The following is a 16,598-nucleotide window of genomic DNA, read 5'->3' as shown; positions in this document are numbered from 1 at the left end:
CCAAAAAAAAAAAAAAAAAAACAGAACAAAAACTGTAAGCCTCCCTTAATAAGAGAGACCACTGGAGAGGGCAAATACTTGTTTGCAACAAAAAGAAACAGGGATAGGAGCGAGGGTCACAGATTAATAACAAGGCTTCCAAGGGCGGACACCAAGCAGACCCTACCTGTGAAACACAGGATACTGGGCTAGACAGATCTGTGGTCTGACCTAGTGTGGTCACTTGTCATGTTTTTATGCTCTTAAGCAACACTATGACTGACAGTAGTCAATTATCCTCAATGAAAATGAATCCATGAAAAAGAAAGCAATGCAATCTGGCAGACAAAAGATGCCGAAATAAGATTGAAGACCTAGAACATTCATCTTCATGTGATCAGCATATCCATTACCAACTGAAAACCTCAACAGAAAGTTTCCATTTTTCTCAGTCTTGTGTCTACATAGATGGGTACATCCTCAATAGCCACTGCCATTTATGAGTTGAGGGTACTGATTCCTGGCAGGAATTATTGACATCTTCCATCACATCCTTCTCTTCTGTTCCTTATCTCAGCCCCAATGTGGTCCATTTATTAAATGCTCACATTGTAAAGATAAAATTGGCTATGCCATATTAGACAAACACACACACACCAGCACACTATAAATAGCTAATCGCTTTTCCCTCCTGCTGCCTGCAAACAATGAGGAGGGCTACCTGCCTCCTTCATATTAGCTCCATCCTACCACTTGTTCTGAGGAGATGGATCCCAGTAGCCATGACAAGTAGCCTACCATTTTAGGATACAAAATGTGCACATGCTAAAAAGGAAGCAGTCAGAAGTACAAACACAGACAGGCTTACCCGTAGGACGGTGTACAATCCTCACAGCACTATCCGTTTTGTTAACATGTTGCCCTCCTGCTCCTTTGGCCCTGAATGTATCTATATGCAAATCCTTTGGGTTCACTTTAACCTCTACCTAGGGTCAGAGAAAATTAAGCTACTTTCTCCTCATCCTAACAGTTTAAGAAGCCATTTGTGAGATACCAATAATTTAAACATACTTCTGCCCCTAATTTGCTTACCAGCCACTATTATGGGTAACATACATGAATACTGTGACTTGAGGAAATTGAAAAAAAAAAACAACAACCCAACATTTCTATTTTTTTCTTTTTAGTTTGTCCATTTCATACATCTGTAGCACTTTGAGTACAGTCAGTTCTACAATATCCCCAATATAAACAGTTTATCTTGCTTGATCAAGATTCTTAGGGGATGGACTTACAAATAGCTTACTATGAGGCAAAAAACAGCCAGGAATTTACTATGCATCATGTACTCTTCAATAACTGCCTGTATGTTATTGCAGAGTACCTGACCCTCATTCCCACTTTTAATCCACAGTAAATCATTTGCATTTCTTTATGCTTACCTAGCATCAAGGAGGAAGGGAAGAAAAAAAAAAAAAAACATTAAAAAGCTGAAAATGTTACTGTAAGACTACAACAATTGGCAGGTATACCAAGGCAAACGAGATACCAGAAACTACTTTAAATCAGGTTCACTGGTACATGAGTGTTACAGTGAACCTCTAAGTTACAGCTGCTAATGGTCCCAAATCCTACAAACACATGGGATCTAAATCCCATGAGTAGTCCCCTTGATGGAAGCAGATGGGTAAGCAGGATCTTGAACTGCCCTCATGCCACTATTCAGAGCACAGTACCAACATAAGTGTAAATTTTGTCATGTTAGTAATGCATGCAGTTTGCTTGGCAACCTTGAAAGTTTTGGCTGATGTCCCTGCACCAGGTCAGGCAGAGATAAGCAACAAAGCACTTTTAGAAAAAGACATGGAGGGATGCAAAGAGGAGCTGATCAAAGCAACAAGTCTGAAAGATTTCTGAAGTGTTGTTTTGAACAGATATAAAGTAGAACCAGACCAAAAAGGGATTTCAGCAGTGGAGACCTGACCTTATGAGCATCTGGACTAGAGTCTGAGTAGTGTGAATAGAAAGGAAAGGTCCAGCCCTGGAAATGCTTGTAAATAAAGCAGTAGCAAAGGAGTGAGGAAAGTTTGCAGAAAAAGATTAGATCTCTCTGTTGGCTAAGAAGTGGCTGGAGGAGCTCTCAAAAAAGACAAGCCTAAAGCTAATTTAAATTCAGATCATACTGCTCATGATTTAGCAGAAAGCACCAAAGAAAAACAGGAATATTCTGTAGCATTCACAGTCTTGCACCAATACGTTACACCGAACATTTTCCTGGATGTTCTCCATGCATTATTAATTTAGAATAGTTTCACTCAGAATGACTCACTTTTGCGAGAGCTGAGGGCTGGAATGCTTAACAAAATGAACTTCATGTCCTTGATCCACACACTACCTCAGGCAGTAGTTGATGTCGGAAAAATAACTCTGGATGATACAATTAAATTTCTAATGATTCACTTAGGCAGCACAGAGCCAAGATCCACAGCAGGTGAGCATGGGGAATCATTGTTTGTTACTTACAAGACATATTTCAGCCCCAAGAAAACAAAAGCAGTAACTCTGTTGTGGCTTTCAGTATCACATATGTGAATGCCAAGATGGAAGCTCAAGACAACGCTTCAGTTTTGTTCTACACACCTTCTCTGACTGAGGGAGGACAACAACTGACATTGTCCCAGTGTGAATACGCTGCATTCTTGATGACAAGCCAATCTCTGGGATTCGCTGAACCCTGTGAATCCCACCTTCAAACTTCAAATACCTGTAGACGCTGCCTCCTGAAATACAAGCTGTTGCATGATGTAACCCACCTGTAAAAATAAACAACGCATAGTGAGTACACAGAAAAGGCATAGATTAACTTGTTTTGGTGACATAACATAGAAGCTATTACATACCCAGATCAGTCGGAACATAGTTCAGAATTTCAAAGGTCCAGGATTTATGAGCTGCGTAATTCTGGTACATCTCAAATACTTCTTTTGTGAACATCTGGCAAATGTCACCTGAAAAATAGATGAAATATCATATGAAATACAAGTTCATGAAATCTTCCTAAAAAATACTTATTTTTAGATTTAGTAATAACTAAATATGGTAACCAGAGAGAGTGCTCTCTTTAGATAAATGAATAGTCATCTCTTGGAAATACTGTTTTATATTATTAAAACATAAGAGAAACAAAGCCTTGTAAACCTGGAAAGAAGTAGAGAGTAATCTTTACTTGTGATGACTTTGCTGACCTCCAGTTGTTCTGCCAGATATAAGCTCTAATATGACATCACATTCATCATGTTTCTGCTTTGGCACTACAATCTGGAGGAGCTGCAAAGAAAGAAACAGTTTCAGCATACCTTCCTGAACAAATTTACAGCCAGCTTTTGTGGTTGCATCAGTTTCAGCACACATGCCACCTGATCTGTGCATGGGGGTTTGGAGTGAAAATTACCCAATTAATTTTGGAGACCAACATGTTTGGCTGACAAATCTGTTGCACTGATGTATTAGTGAAGGCTAGTGAAAACTTGCTCCCACAATGCTATGCTAAAACCATCAACTCAGCCCCCACTGACCCCACTGTTCAATAAATGTTATACTAACCATGAAACAATTGTAGACAAGACTGATCTTTTCCCGAAGATTCAATGATATCTTAATTATATCAAGTGTCCACAATCTAGATTCACAATACAATGACTTTTGCTGACATTTTTCAGCTTCTCTTATAATTATTTCCATATAGTGGTCATATGTAATTGAACAGAAGAATAAGAGATTGAAAGTCTCAGGAAGATGAAGCCTTTCAAACTGGTCTGTATACTCTTTGCTGACATGAATGACTGTTAGAACACCATACACAGGTATTCATAATATAGTGGCACACTGCCCTAGTTCCTTTTCAGTGTCTCCAGGTCAGAAAACAAAAAATGTAAAAAATAAAGAGCTTTTAACATGCACATGGCAGTACAGAGACTTTCTAATAATAAGCATATCCAGGGGTGTTCAAAAAGAAAGCAGAAGCTAGACCTCTATTTCATTAAATGCAAGTGTTATAACTTACTATTTAAAAAGAAAATACTCGGAACAATAAAACGAAATGGCTATATAAAACATTAAAATGAAGAGTTTTTGACACCTCCGTTTAAAAGACAGTACCTTTTCCTCTAGCTCACCTTCTTATACAAAGTGTCAATTTCTTGATCAATTATTTTCTTCTCTTCAAAGGCAAGTTTTAGTAGTTGTTTCTCATCTTTGTTGTCTAGCTCTAAATTTCAGTGATAGAAATAAATGTTACCCAGTCTTATTTATCTTAAAGCAAATTGTAATACAGCTGTCAAATTATACCTGTTGCAGCAGAAACAGCTTGCACAATCCTATTTAGTGGGTGTGAAATACCAGATAATGGCACAAGAAGAAGAGGATATATTTTACTAGTTAAATGTTCACATTTTAGTGGTATTGGATGTGTTGGAAATAGGGCACAGAACACCTTACCTCTAAGTCTCCAGTTCAAGCCTGACCAACATCAGCGGCAGCCAACAATCTGACAGCTATTCACTGGCGTATGTAAAACAAAGTGGTAATCTGGGTCTAGATCTAGGGACCTACTGCTAAAACTGAGATCTTTAAAGCCCTACTCAACTGCCTCCTTGGCCACGTCCAGATACGCATGGACATTTGGTTCCCCAGGGACAACTAGCCATGGCACACCTTGTGCTGCTCCTAGTTGTCCCCGGGGAATGTGTGTGCTAGCACATGGCAAGTTACCCCAGGTGGGGTAGGAGGGCCTGGGGCAAGCACTGGGCTGGCCCCAGCAGCCTTACCTGGGGTTGAGGGCCTCCCAGGCTGCAGCAGTGGCAATCCTGCTGCACAGAGCCTGGCTGGTGGCCAAGTGCAGCTCAGGCTCCAGCTTCAGGCGACTCTACTTTTTTTCTTTGCAAATTTTTTTTGACCCCTGGATATCCTGGGGATATCCAAAGATCAAAAAAAAAAACCTTCTGCACTGCTCCTTTGCAGTGCAGAGAACAATGGAACGTGTGGTATGTGGCACCTCAGCTGTTTCTGCAGTGCCACATACCACACAGCCACACTTGTCTGTGCACAGTCCTTAAGTCTATAAATGGCTCAGTTTGTGACATTAAAGGTACCCACCCCTACAAGCTCTGCTTCTGAGCATGAGGCACCTCAGTTTGGAAAGGGTTGAGCAGCTTGGCACATACCTCTCTTTGGGGTCCACCTTTCCCGGACCAATTAAAGATGGAAAGAGAGCCAGCATAAGTGTGGGTACCTAGCTTAGCAGTTAGGTTGCTCACTTGGTGGAAAGAAACCTGGGCTTCAGTCCCCCCTCCAAATACTGCGTATGATAGTAAAAGCCTCACTGAAGCGCAGTGGAGGTAGGGCTCCACTGTTTCTTTTACTTTAGCATGAGAAGATGATGTGGGGTCAACACCACATTCTGGCCACCCTTAGCCCCAGGTAGCTCCTGGTACCTATTGGACAGGAAGCTGGGTGGAAGGGAAAACAATGAGTGGAAACCCACCACCCTCACCTAGGATCAATTCAGATCTTTCTAGTCCCCAGCCAATCACCCTTCCAACTAAGCTATATGGCGCTCCTAGTTTATGATAGTCTTTAACTAAAACATGTTTTACATGACTGTTTTAAGTGGTTCCCTGTTCAGCATACTGTGACTCTCATTATGAGGTGCATAACTCTCCTACTGCATTGTACAGTGCTCTGGATTCTCCCTAGCACCTAAAAGTAAGGTGCATCCATGTTAGTCTCCCAGTCTCTTTGTAAATCTAGCCTCTAGTTCAGGGGTAGGCAACTCCCAACGTGTGCACCACAGCATGGCACATGAAGGCATTTTGCTTGGCACACATGCTTCAGGGAGGATGAGAGGGGCCCAATTCTTGTTCTGGTAGTTCAGCCCCTGCGCCTTCCCTGCCATCTGCCTCAGTTTCATAGTTGGTAGGGCTGGAAGGGACCTGAGCAGATTATCAAGTCCAACCCCCTGCCTCGAGGTGTGCGGGCACCCACTTCTGGTAATGAGCTGGACCAGGGTTCTGCGGACTTCGGTGCAGATGCTTTCAGTCTCTTTGCCACCTACTGCTACAAGTAAGTTGTGGGCTGCAGGAGCCTGCCCAGAGGCTAGGCTAGCAGTGGCAGGCAGACTGCAAGTGGCAGGCAGGAAGAAGGCTCCAAGTGGCTTCACCAGGGGCTACAGAGCCCTAGCCTGGCTCACTGCCAGAAGCGGGTTCACGAACACCTCAGGGTGGACAGTGGGGAAGGGCCAGGGCTGCACTGCCGCAACAAGGATCAGACCCCTCACGGCTCCCCCACTGTCCACTCCTGGCATGCCAACATCTTACAAGTTGAGGTTGTGGGTGTTTTTGGCACTCTGCCCAAAAACACTGCCCACCCCTGCTCTAGTTCCTAAATGTTCATGCTAATTAGCACACTTGTTGGCAGCCTTATCAGCAGGGATCCTGGTTTTTGTTGGGTTTTTTGTTTTTTTTAATCAGAGAAAAAAAAAAAAAAAAAAAAAATAAAAAGTTCTCTGACAAAACCCCCAAAATCCATTATTAAAATTAAAAGCCCCTTGCAGCACCCCCTAGCCCTGCTGGTACCCCATACTCTCCCCCACAATGACCTCCCAGCCCTGCTGGTGCCCCTCACTGCCCCCAAAACAGCCCCCCGCCGTACTCGTGTCTCTTGCCCCCACCCACAGCCCCTGCCTCCCAGCCCTGCTGGAGGGGGCCCCCAGCTGCCACAGCTATGGGGCCAGGGACCCAAGTCTGCAGCTCCCTGCCCCCAACAGTAGGCAGCTACAGCAGAAGCAGCATGGAGCTGGCTCCCCCACTGCTGCTGCCTGCTTGGGCAAGGGCAGGGCAGCTCCTAGCTCCCCCCAGGCCTGCCGCCTCCAGCCATGACCCGCAATCCCCCAGCCCCGCCAGAGGAGCTCCCAGCCCCCTGCAAGTCCCACTTACCTCAGGCTACAGCAACAAAGAGTGAAGCTGAGCTGAGCAGAGCTGTGGCTGAGTGACAGCCTCAGGCCTTGCCCTTCCTCCTGCCCCTTCTTGTCCAGGCAGGGCTGGCAGTTTCCCACCCTGTTTGCAAACAGCTCTTGCAGGCTGGAGCTGAACCAGCCTGCAGAGCTGTTTGCAAAAGCAGGGAATCCACGGCTTTCTCTGCTAAAAGGAGAAATCTGGGTTCTCTCTGATAAAAAGGGGAAATCCGTGCTTTTCTCTGTTTTTCCGTAGGAAACAGAAAACTAGGATCCCTGCTTATCAGTAATTCCAAGAACCAAGAGGGCAGGGATACTGAAATACCCTCTCAATGACAATAAAGGAGGCTATGCTCTTACACCAGGGTTTTATTTATTTATTGTTTTTATATATTTTTATTTCTTTCTAAAGATGATGGATCAACAATCAGAGACTAACATCCTCTTGTTTGCCACAGTAAAAGCACTAGCAGTATAAGTTCCTCTACCAATATGCTTCAACCTTGATCTAGAGAAAACACTAAGTCTAAGACTTTAGCATGGCTCAGAAGTACAGTTAAGCTGCGACTAATCCTCCAAACGGGATTATACCACACAAGTTGAAAGAATGGTCCAATGCAGTGGTTCTCAAACCATTTGCTATAGCAGGCCACGCTTGTAGCTCTCAATGTGTTATGTGGGCAGTACCCACAACTTCCTGGGTATCCATTTAACAGGATGTCACATGGACCTCATGCAGCCAATGGGCCACGGGTTGACAACCACTAGTCTAATAAAAGAATGGACAGAGGTCCCTAGCCTAGGATCAAGGAATTCAAGATTCAATTCCTACCTCAGCCAGACTTGATTTTAGTCAAGTCACTTCATCTACTCTGTGTTTCAGTTCCCATCTGTAATTGGGGAAACCTCACAAAGTGTTGCCAGGATAAAATCTACTAAAAATATTAATAATTTAAGACACCATGATGGCCCAAGTTATATCAGCACCTAAACAGATAACATAGTACAGCTATGTGAAGGAGAAAACTATGTACTCCATGATACAGATACAGTATAACTGTGCTCTAAATTACATTAAATTCACTAACTTTTACTGCCCATGTCTTCCTCCATTAATTTCTCTTCTTTCTCTTTTTCCATGTGTAATTTATTGTCTATGCTATAGCTCTATGCTACCATTGCATGGACTTGTTCATACAATTTTTCAGTTTTTGGCCCATTAGAAGGCATACCTTTTTAAAAAAATAAACATTAATATTTTACGTAATATTTTCTAGCTTATCCCACAACAAAAGAAATCTGTTTGAGTCTTCCATGTTTCTTCTCTTCTATTTTATTTTCCCTCTTTCCTCCCTTTACCAGTGGCAAAACTAAAGAAGGGAAAGGAAAGGTTGGAAAATTCAAAAGCTAAAAATTACAATCCCCGCCCCCCCATCTGAGAAAAATAAAATTATGTTGTTGAACCTACATAACCAAAATTCTCACAAAAAATTCGTAGCTTTTTGATCACTTTTATGTTTAATTTGAACCCGTTTCCTCCATTTGTCTCTGTAACATATCTTTTCGTTCTTCCAAATACTCTATTGGCTATCTTTATTTTTTTCCCTTTGCTCCACTTCTTTTCTGTAAATCCTCCTAGTTCTATATCCCATTGTCTCCACTAATTTGCCATCCACCAGTGTATTTGAGTGGCTGATACTCTTCCCTTCCTACTTGGTACGCTGCTTTGCAGGGTCCACTTGCAAGTCTTGAGCAATTACCTAGTTTTACTTTTCTTCTTCCCTCACATTCCTTCCTATTCTTGATTTAAATTGATATTGGTATCATCAGAACTTTTTATTATTTTGTGTTCCTACCCACCTTCCCCCCACACACAAATATATATCTATCCACCTTACCTGTACACATGGATTCTAACTCTTTAACTTCTTTTTCTGCTTTTTGTATTTCTTGAAAAGCAGCTGCAAGTGGAACTAGATCAGCATGTCTTCTGCTAAGGATCCTTTCCTCATGCTCATTCATCGAGCCACTGCTCAACACATGGCTTATTCGCTGGTATTCTCTTACAGCAGTCTCTAGATATTTTTGCACAGCTTCATGCTTCCACATGGCTCTAGAATCCTGATGGTATTTCCTTGCCCAGGCATGATGGGGCAGAGCAGATTTAACTGTATTCAGAAAATAATTGTTCTTCACACTATATCGTTCCATCACCTGACCTATCTCTTTAACAAGAGGAGAAGGAGCATAGCAGTGATGATGATAGGGACAAATTGCTAGCAAGCGTCTAAAAAGCCAAATACCTTGATGAGGTTTCATTTCAGCTTTTACTTTTTCACCACCTGAAATGACAAGTACATACAATATTGGTCACTTTTTTACTGTCTTTTTAAGGTGGAACCTTAACTACAAGACACATTTGTTGATCTGACAGACCTAGACGACAGGTGCAGAAGTAGTAACATGGGGTCAGACCTTACTCTACTTAGGGCACATATACACATGCAAGGAGCCTGCTCGGACACACTGGAAATCCAGCGTGTCAAGAGCAGACTCGATTAATCAAATCTGGAGCACATAAATTGACGCACTCTGGCAGCCTTGCACGTCATGTGCATCAGTGGCGCAGCGCGCCTCTTCACTGAGAAAATGGAGGCAGTGCACTTTGAACTAAAACACGTTTGATGTGCTTTAGTTCAAAGGGCACTACTGCCATTTTTCAGTGCAGAGGTGCACTGCACCGCTGATACAGTGCTCCCAATGCAGCGCCAGGCACTTTAATTAGTGCAGCTCGCTAACTAAAAGCACCCAGCACTGTGTCAGGAGCACATGTAAAAAATGCCCAAAGATGCTTTTTCCAGTCCTATTCCACCCCACCCAAGTCCCTGAAAACCAGTTAAAGCAAAAGGTAGACAGGCCCTCCTCTTGCTTTTTGTGATTTAAAGCTAAGATGGAGGGTTGCAACTTTGGTGCCTAAGCCCACCTAGGAGCTTAATATGCTTACCCCCTTTGGGAAATTACAGCCATTGTTCAGGTTAAAGATCTCTATGGTCTCGTTATATATCTCACATTAAAGAAACTCTAGCAAACATATTTTCAGACCCTACAGGACCTTATCAAGGTGTCTAATCCTCCATCCCATCTTCATATGAATAATTCTTACCCTTACAAATAGCTGTATTGACTTCAGTGGCACTGCTTATGTTAGACAGAATTAATTGAATAAAAGTTTCCAAAGCCTCTGCTAATACTATGAGTCCTTCTGTCTTGAGCAATATTTCTACATCTTTCCTGCACCAAATTAAGAAGAAATAGTCTGCCTTATTTTGAAATCCGCCATTTCTCCAGCTAACCTTTTCAATCCTTTGCCAGGAAAATAATAAACTCTTTTGATCCAAAGTATAGCACTGTGAATCATTTTAAAGCATCTGATCTTATAGTGCGACACATTTAATTTAAGGAAAACAGAAGTGTGTTTTAGGATGATCTGTCCCAAAAAATGCAATTATTTTGTTTTAAGAGAGGAAAACCAAGGTGTTCCTATCTAGCTTGCAAAAGCACTAGGGCCTCCTGAAGAAAGAAAGGAATAAAACCAGAATGCCAGCAAACCAAAAATGTGCACTAAAGCAAATGGAAATTCTGTGGGGTTTCTGCAGCTTCCTATGCATTTTCTCCCAGGTAGTGAGGAGTTGGATTTTATGGAGAAGTGGAAGACATGAGTTTGAAAACCGACATAAACAGCAGCACTAGATAAATGTAACTGTTGCAATGGATGAGAGAAAAATATGATCACTCAGATTATCATCTGTTAATGGTGATAGAAAGAGATACATAGGACTGCACTCCCTCAAGTGACAGGATGACACAGAAGTCCTATTCACACTCCACCTCAGAAGGGGAGAAGAAAGAATCACTCTGCCTGGAATAAGTAACTCTGAGAGGGAAAGTCCTAGTAATTTTTTTTTAATATCAAGTGCACTGCATCTGTCTGCACATACACCAGATAAAACAGGTGTAAAATACTACTACTCAGACTCAGTAACACTTTAAAAGTACTTTGCAGAGATGTGAAAGACAACACCAAGTACAGGACAGGGAAAGTGAGACACTCATTAACACTTCTTGTAAAAAGCACTTCAACAAAGGTAGGGAGAACCATAAGGTTTGTTTTAAATAAGTCTCATGATGTTTATAGCCTCAGCTGGGGATTTCTGGTCTCATGTTCTAATTTGTTAACACATGGAGACAGGAACATTATAACAACAATTAAAGCCTTTCTTTTAATTTTACACAATTCAGATGTTGATATAGAGAATACCACATACATCATAAGATGAACGTTTTAATTTCCTATGATTATAGTTCCTTATGGATCAGAGACAGAACATTTTGTTGACTTTTAGCTCTTCTATTAACATATCACTATAACACTCTATTCTGTAAGTGTTCCTACCATATATGAAAGTTTATTCCTGACAAAGGAACAGACTATTTCAAATCATTTACCAAACTACCAGTTCTGATTGCCACAGGAGCTGAAAGAGGTCCTTTTCACTTCCCCACATTCTCAAGCTATGTATGTCTTCTCCAGCCTGTAGTGTAAACTGCAGCAACCTCTGGACTGCTGTAATGTACACTAGGCTGTGAATAGCTCCCACATGCTACTATGAGGCTCAGGAGTAGACACAGCAAAGCAAACACATTTTCCTCTGACTTAGTTGTGCAGGTGGTAACTTCAGAAGATGCATCTTCACTGTCAAATGGGGTTGCACATACTTAGGACAAGTCCATTTGGACTATAATTTTCTGTAGTGGCTCAAGCAACACATGACAATAACGTAAGGAAACATCCTTAAGACAGTCGAGGCCAGGTTTGACGGTGGCAATGTCAAGCACCTCGTGCTGCCTAGACTAGTTGTCACTTAAGTTATAAGTGTATAGCTACATCCACAGAGTACCACGTAAGCTTATGGCAAGCTAATTGGCCATGTTATTCAACAGTGCTACTGTATGTCAATCAGTCAGTTCTGAGGCTGCTGCGACCACTAGAGCATCTTAAATGCTGTAACAACCCTCCTCTACTCTGCCTGGCATTTGGCTGAGGTTAGTCAAGTTGCTTTGCATCACTCATGAGCCTTTGGGCAGAGTGACCTGGTGGAGGCCATCTCCTCTCCAGGTATGGATGGCCGTTGGCTTGCAGGGAGCTCATCTGCCATTTGACAGGTCTTGTTTTTACTTCCGCTGGGTGTCCACACACCCTCCTCACCCAGGCTAGCTCAGATGGGGGCACCAGTTTAGTCACCAACAACCCAACCATGGAGCAGTCTGTACTGGTTTACAAAATACCAGATAGCAGACCAAGAGAGGCCTGGCCTGACAGATGCTACCGTATTTACTTGATTCTAAAAGGAGACTCCCCCCAGTTTAACAGTTGGAAAAAGCCCCTTGTCCTAGACTCAAGTACAAGGGCAGTGGGGGGCAGATGGCTGCTGTGGCTTAGGCTCTAGCACCTACCCAGGGTTGGGGCCATAGCTGCAGCTGCTGTCTCTTCATTTCCCCCTCGCCCCCAATGCTTCTGCACCCTTCCATCTCCCCCCCTCACAGCCTCTTCTCCCCATCTACCCATCACCCAGAATTTGCTCCCCTGCCTGCACTCCCCCGCACCACCCTTGTTCTGTGCCAGCAATGTCTGTCCACACTGTAGGCTGGCCTATAGCAGCAGTACACACCCTACACAGCCACAGCAGAGGTTGGGATGGGCCATGCTCAGGCTAGAATGGAGTTTGTGGGGCAAAGCAGAGGCTGGGGGGGAGGGTGGGGGGCACAGAGACTAGGCTGGGAAGTGGAGAAGCAGAGGTTTCAGGGAGGCAGGCACAAGCAGGGGGCAAGCTGCTTGACCTCCCCACACCACCTGCAAATTAAAATTAAAATGAATATTTAATTAAAGAATTAAAAGATGACCCTCCATTAATTATATTCTATTCATGACAAATTATAACAAATGTATACATTTTCCATATATAAAATGTAATGATGGGGGGGATCCTCTTAAATGCAGGGTTGTCTTACATTCAAGTCAATATGGTAATTAGTCCCACTAAAGCTATGGTTTAGGAAGTATCCTGCCCAACTCAGTATGGCATGCTTAAGGACCACTGCTGCTGAGCATAGCAAGTTTACCATACAGACATGATAAACCTGAATTAACAGTTTACTGGTGATTACCCTTACCTGACCTCTTTGGAATTAAACACAAACAAGATGCTTTAAGATACAGATCTGCATGGCTCAGACACACCTGGTAAGCACAGGGCCTTACAGTAACTTAAAAAATACAATTGTGCCTCCATTTAAGAGACACTGCCAGAATAAATATGTCCAGAACTTAAGCTATATCAAAACCAAACATTATTAAAACTTATGATAAACATGGGATTTTACTTTAAACAAATAAAACCCTCCTACTGTGTAGCTCAACTATGAGACTTATTTAGACCAAATAAATATGAACCAGGCTGTAAAAAAAAAAACAAAAAAACCAAAAAAAACAGTTGAGATCAACTAGTCTATCTTGTTGTGGGAATTAAACAGACACTTTGTTAAATGGACAAAGTGAGAATTAATTATTTTTTAAAATTTGCCTCACTTCTAATAATCAAAAGGGGCTTTCAGTAGTCCAGAAGGCAATCATTTTTTTTAAATGTATTCTTAACATAGATTCAGCAGAGGCTCACGTATTTCAGTCTAAATAATACTAACTCAAAATGCACCTATCCAAAGCGCTAGGGGGTCTCCAGACAGCTTTAACAGTTCAAACTCAGCAGTATTAAAATTCAGCAGCAGCTCAGCTATTCAGCCACCTACCAAAACCCCTTTCTGTTCTTCCAGCATTATAGAAACACGTTTTAGCAGACTTGTACATGTGGATTATTATTACTTGTAACCCGGAAAGGACTAACAACCAGAGACTCAGCGATCATTTCAGCTTGCTCCTCCTTTTTCCTATTACCCTTTGCTCTTGTTCTTCCTCTTCCCCTTCCTTACAGCAACTCTCTTCATTAGTGCTAACATTTCAGCAGGATATAGTGCGTGTGGGCCCATAGACAGAGCGGAAGCTGCATTTTCCCTACAAAAAGCAAGCCAGGATTTTTAAATGACCTTACCCAGAGAACAGGCGAATGTGCAGCCGCTCTAACGTGAAGCCATCACAGAGAGGAAGGGCACAAGCAAGAACTACCACTCCCAGCAATCCTGCTCAACACTACAACTCCCAGAATGCCACTGGCTGAGTTATGTTAACCCTTACTTACAACTAAGCACAATATACACAATTTATATCAACATTGGTTATATTCACTGTTACCTATAAAAAGGCTCCAGAAAAGATCGCCATTGTGCTAGTTGTTCTAAAGCAAAAGCATTAAGAAAAATAAAGTAACCTTTCCAATTTCTGTGGAATTCATTGTATAGCCAAGCTCAACCACTCAAAAATCATGAATCAGACCCTTGATTTAAAAACCAAAAGGTATACCAAGTTAAAATTTTTATATCTTTTCTCCACAACCATTAGGACTGAGGGTTTAAGCAAAGCTGTACTTTTTTAATAAAGTTGCAAGAGTTGACCGCAGTGTGAAATTTTTCTTTAATTTCTAATCTACAGTATTATGGATTTTTCCCTTTGCAAATCATGAACTGAATAAAATGCAGTCTCATATTATTATTAGATATATGGTCTAAAAACACAGTCTCAAAAGAATTACACTTTTATGTCAAAATATAATTTAAATTATTAAGTTATGTTTTAAAGAAATACTACAATACAAATGGAAACAGCTCATAAAATATGAAGGGACACAAAAGTTTATCAAAACGAATATTAAAACTAATGCATCATACTGTTAAAATGCTGAACTACACAGTATATGTCTGTTTGGAGACACATTTTATTGGTATTTATTAAATGGAACCTGCACATGTTTCTGCAAATTTACTTACATTTTTGTGATAGTAATTTCTAAAGTTTCTCATAAAGCAGCACTGCATTCCTTCATTGCCTGGTTGACTAACTTACTCATTTCTATACTGTATAGGAGAAATATATATTCAAACTTCCTTCCTCCAAATACTTCCATTACCTGAAATTAACTTACGTGCCCATTTGGTGAATAATTTGCACACTATAAATATTTTTAATTAAAACACCTACCAGCGTGACCCTGATTCTTTCAGCCCAATGAGCAGGGAGAGGTAGTTAGCCCTTTTAATCTTAAAACAGGCAGAAGGTAGGATAGATTTGCCCTTTATAGATTAAATCAAAGGTAAGATGGGAATCTACCCTGCTTTCTTTCTTCCCCAGCCCTCATCCATCAGCAGTAATGAACACATTGAAAAATTCAAGCAATTTAGAATATTGATATCAACAGTGTTTGATCAACTAGTTATTTCAAAAGACTTCTGTTCAGACAGTTAGATGGTCAGGGCTACAGCCTCATCATCACTGATCAGCATGCAGATAACACCAGCCTTCTCTTGCTATCTGTTGAAATATGGGGCCTGATTCTGGCCCTGCTGTAGTCCCTGGAAGTGTGCAGGAGCTATAGTGGAAGCAGACTTGGGCTGACAAATAATCCTGTTGCCCCCTTCACTATAGACAGCACAGGAGGAAAGGGGGAAAGTGGTCTTCAGAGGTTCTGGGGAGCTGTTTAGTCTACATGAGATGTCATAAGTTGGAACAAGCCCCAGATTTGTTCTAACTTACATAGGGGCCAGAGGAGCCCAGAATCTAGAAAGCATAAAGGTGTAAGAAAGCTACCTTTGCTCCCTGACTGCTGGGCTATATCTGCTGTATTTTAAGAAATATGGCACAGATTTTATCCGCCTAAACCATGCATGTCATAGAATGTGTCTTAGGCATATATTATTTTAACTCACTAAACTATATTTTCACTGAGACTGAAAAAAATGTAACTTAACTCTTAGAAAGGTAAATGGTGGAAGTACAACCAAGTGGCTGATTAATTGAATTACATAAAACTCATAACCAGATTGTGCACTCAAATTTACAAATGATTAAGCTGATTTAAAAATCAGGAGTTATGCCAAGAAAAAAAAAATCTTGTTCTCTTCAGTGGCAACCAACCTCTGATTAAAAACAACTGCGATTAAATTTTATTCAGCTTGTTTGGAAACAGGAAAAGTAGAATAACTATGGGACGTGCTTTCCTTTTATATGTAAACACATTCCAACTATTATTGTACAGCTAATTAAACGTGGTATAGTCAACTCCACTTTGCACAGCCATACGAGCCCTGTAACTGGAAACAGTTATGTGCTCTGGAAGAAACACATATCTCCCTGTACTCTTAAGTACCTTACAGTGCCAATTAACTAGAGAAGCCTTCTGTTTGTTACTGTCCAAAATAGACACTAAAGGAACAAAATTGTCTCATCATCTAATATTATTCCCTGATCTTGGGATATAGGTTGAAGCTGTGTTGGTCTAAAGCAGTGGGCAAAATGCAGGCCGGGGGCTGGATGCGGCCTGCCAGGCCATTCTATCCAGGCCGCAGGGCCCCTAAAAAATTTAGAAAAGTAATATTTATCTGCCCT

The 16,598-nt window shown here is 41.6% G+C and overlaps 1 protein-coding gene across 4 annotated transcripts in view; it reads right to left on the bottom strand.

The window, feature by feature from the left end:
* MTRF1 (mitochondrial translation release factor 1) overlaps positions 1-15,113 on the bottom strand; it is a 24,118-nt gene extending 9,005 nt beyond the window's left edge. For 2 of the 4 annotated variants that reach the window (XM_019524123.1, XM_019524125.1), the window contains exons 1-7: positions 14,152-15,112; positions 8,887-9,330; positions 4,155-4,246; positions 3,225-3,306; positions 2,880-2,987; positions 2,620-2,792; positions 848-965 (exon numbers count right to left, since the gene is read on the bottom strand). In XM_019524123.1, the coding sequence (XP_019379668.1) occupies positions 848-965; positions 2,620-2,792; positions 2,880-2,987; positions 3,225-3,306; positions 4,155-4,246; positions 8,887-9,307 (994 nt within the window). In that variant the 5' untranslated portion in view covers positions 9,308-9,330; positions 14,152-15,112. Of the gene's footprint in view, positions 1-847; positions 966-2,619; positions 2,793-2,879; positions 2,988-3,205; positions 3,307-4,154; positions 4,247-8,886; positions 9,331-14,151 lie in introns of those variants that run through there. The other 2 variants (XM_019524124.1, XM_019524127.1) reach the window with 2 other exon arrangements.
* Between the last annotated feature and the right edge of the window lie 1,485 nt (positions 15,114-16,598).

The sequence above is a fragment of the Gavialis gangeticus genome, unplaced genomic scaffold (assembly GCF_001723915.1).
Source record: "Gavialis gangeticus isolate Ggan-Ray unplaced genomic scaffold, GavGan_comp1, whole genome shotgun sequence".
In the NCBI taxonomy this organism is placed as follows: Eukaryota; Metazoa; Chordata; order Crocodylia; family Gavialidae; genus Gavialis; species Gavialis gangeticus.
Note: the sequence above shows the minus strand (reverse complement) of the source record. Positions and strands in the feature narration are given on the sequence as shown.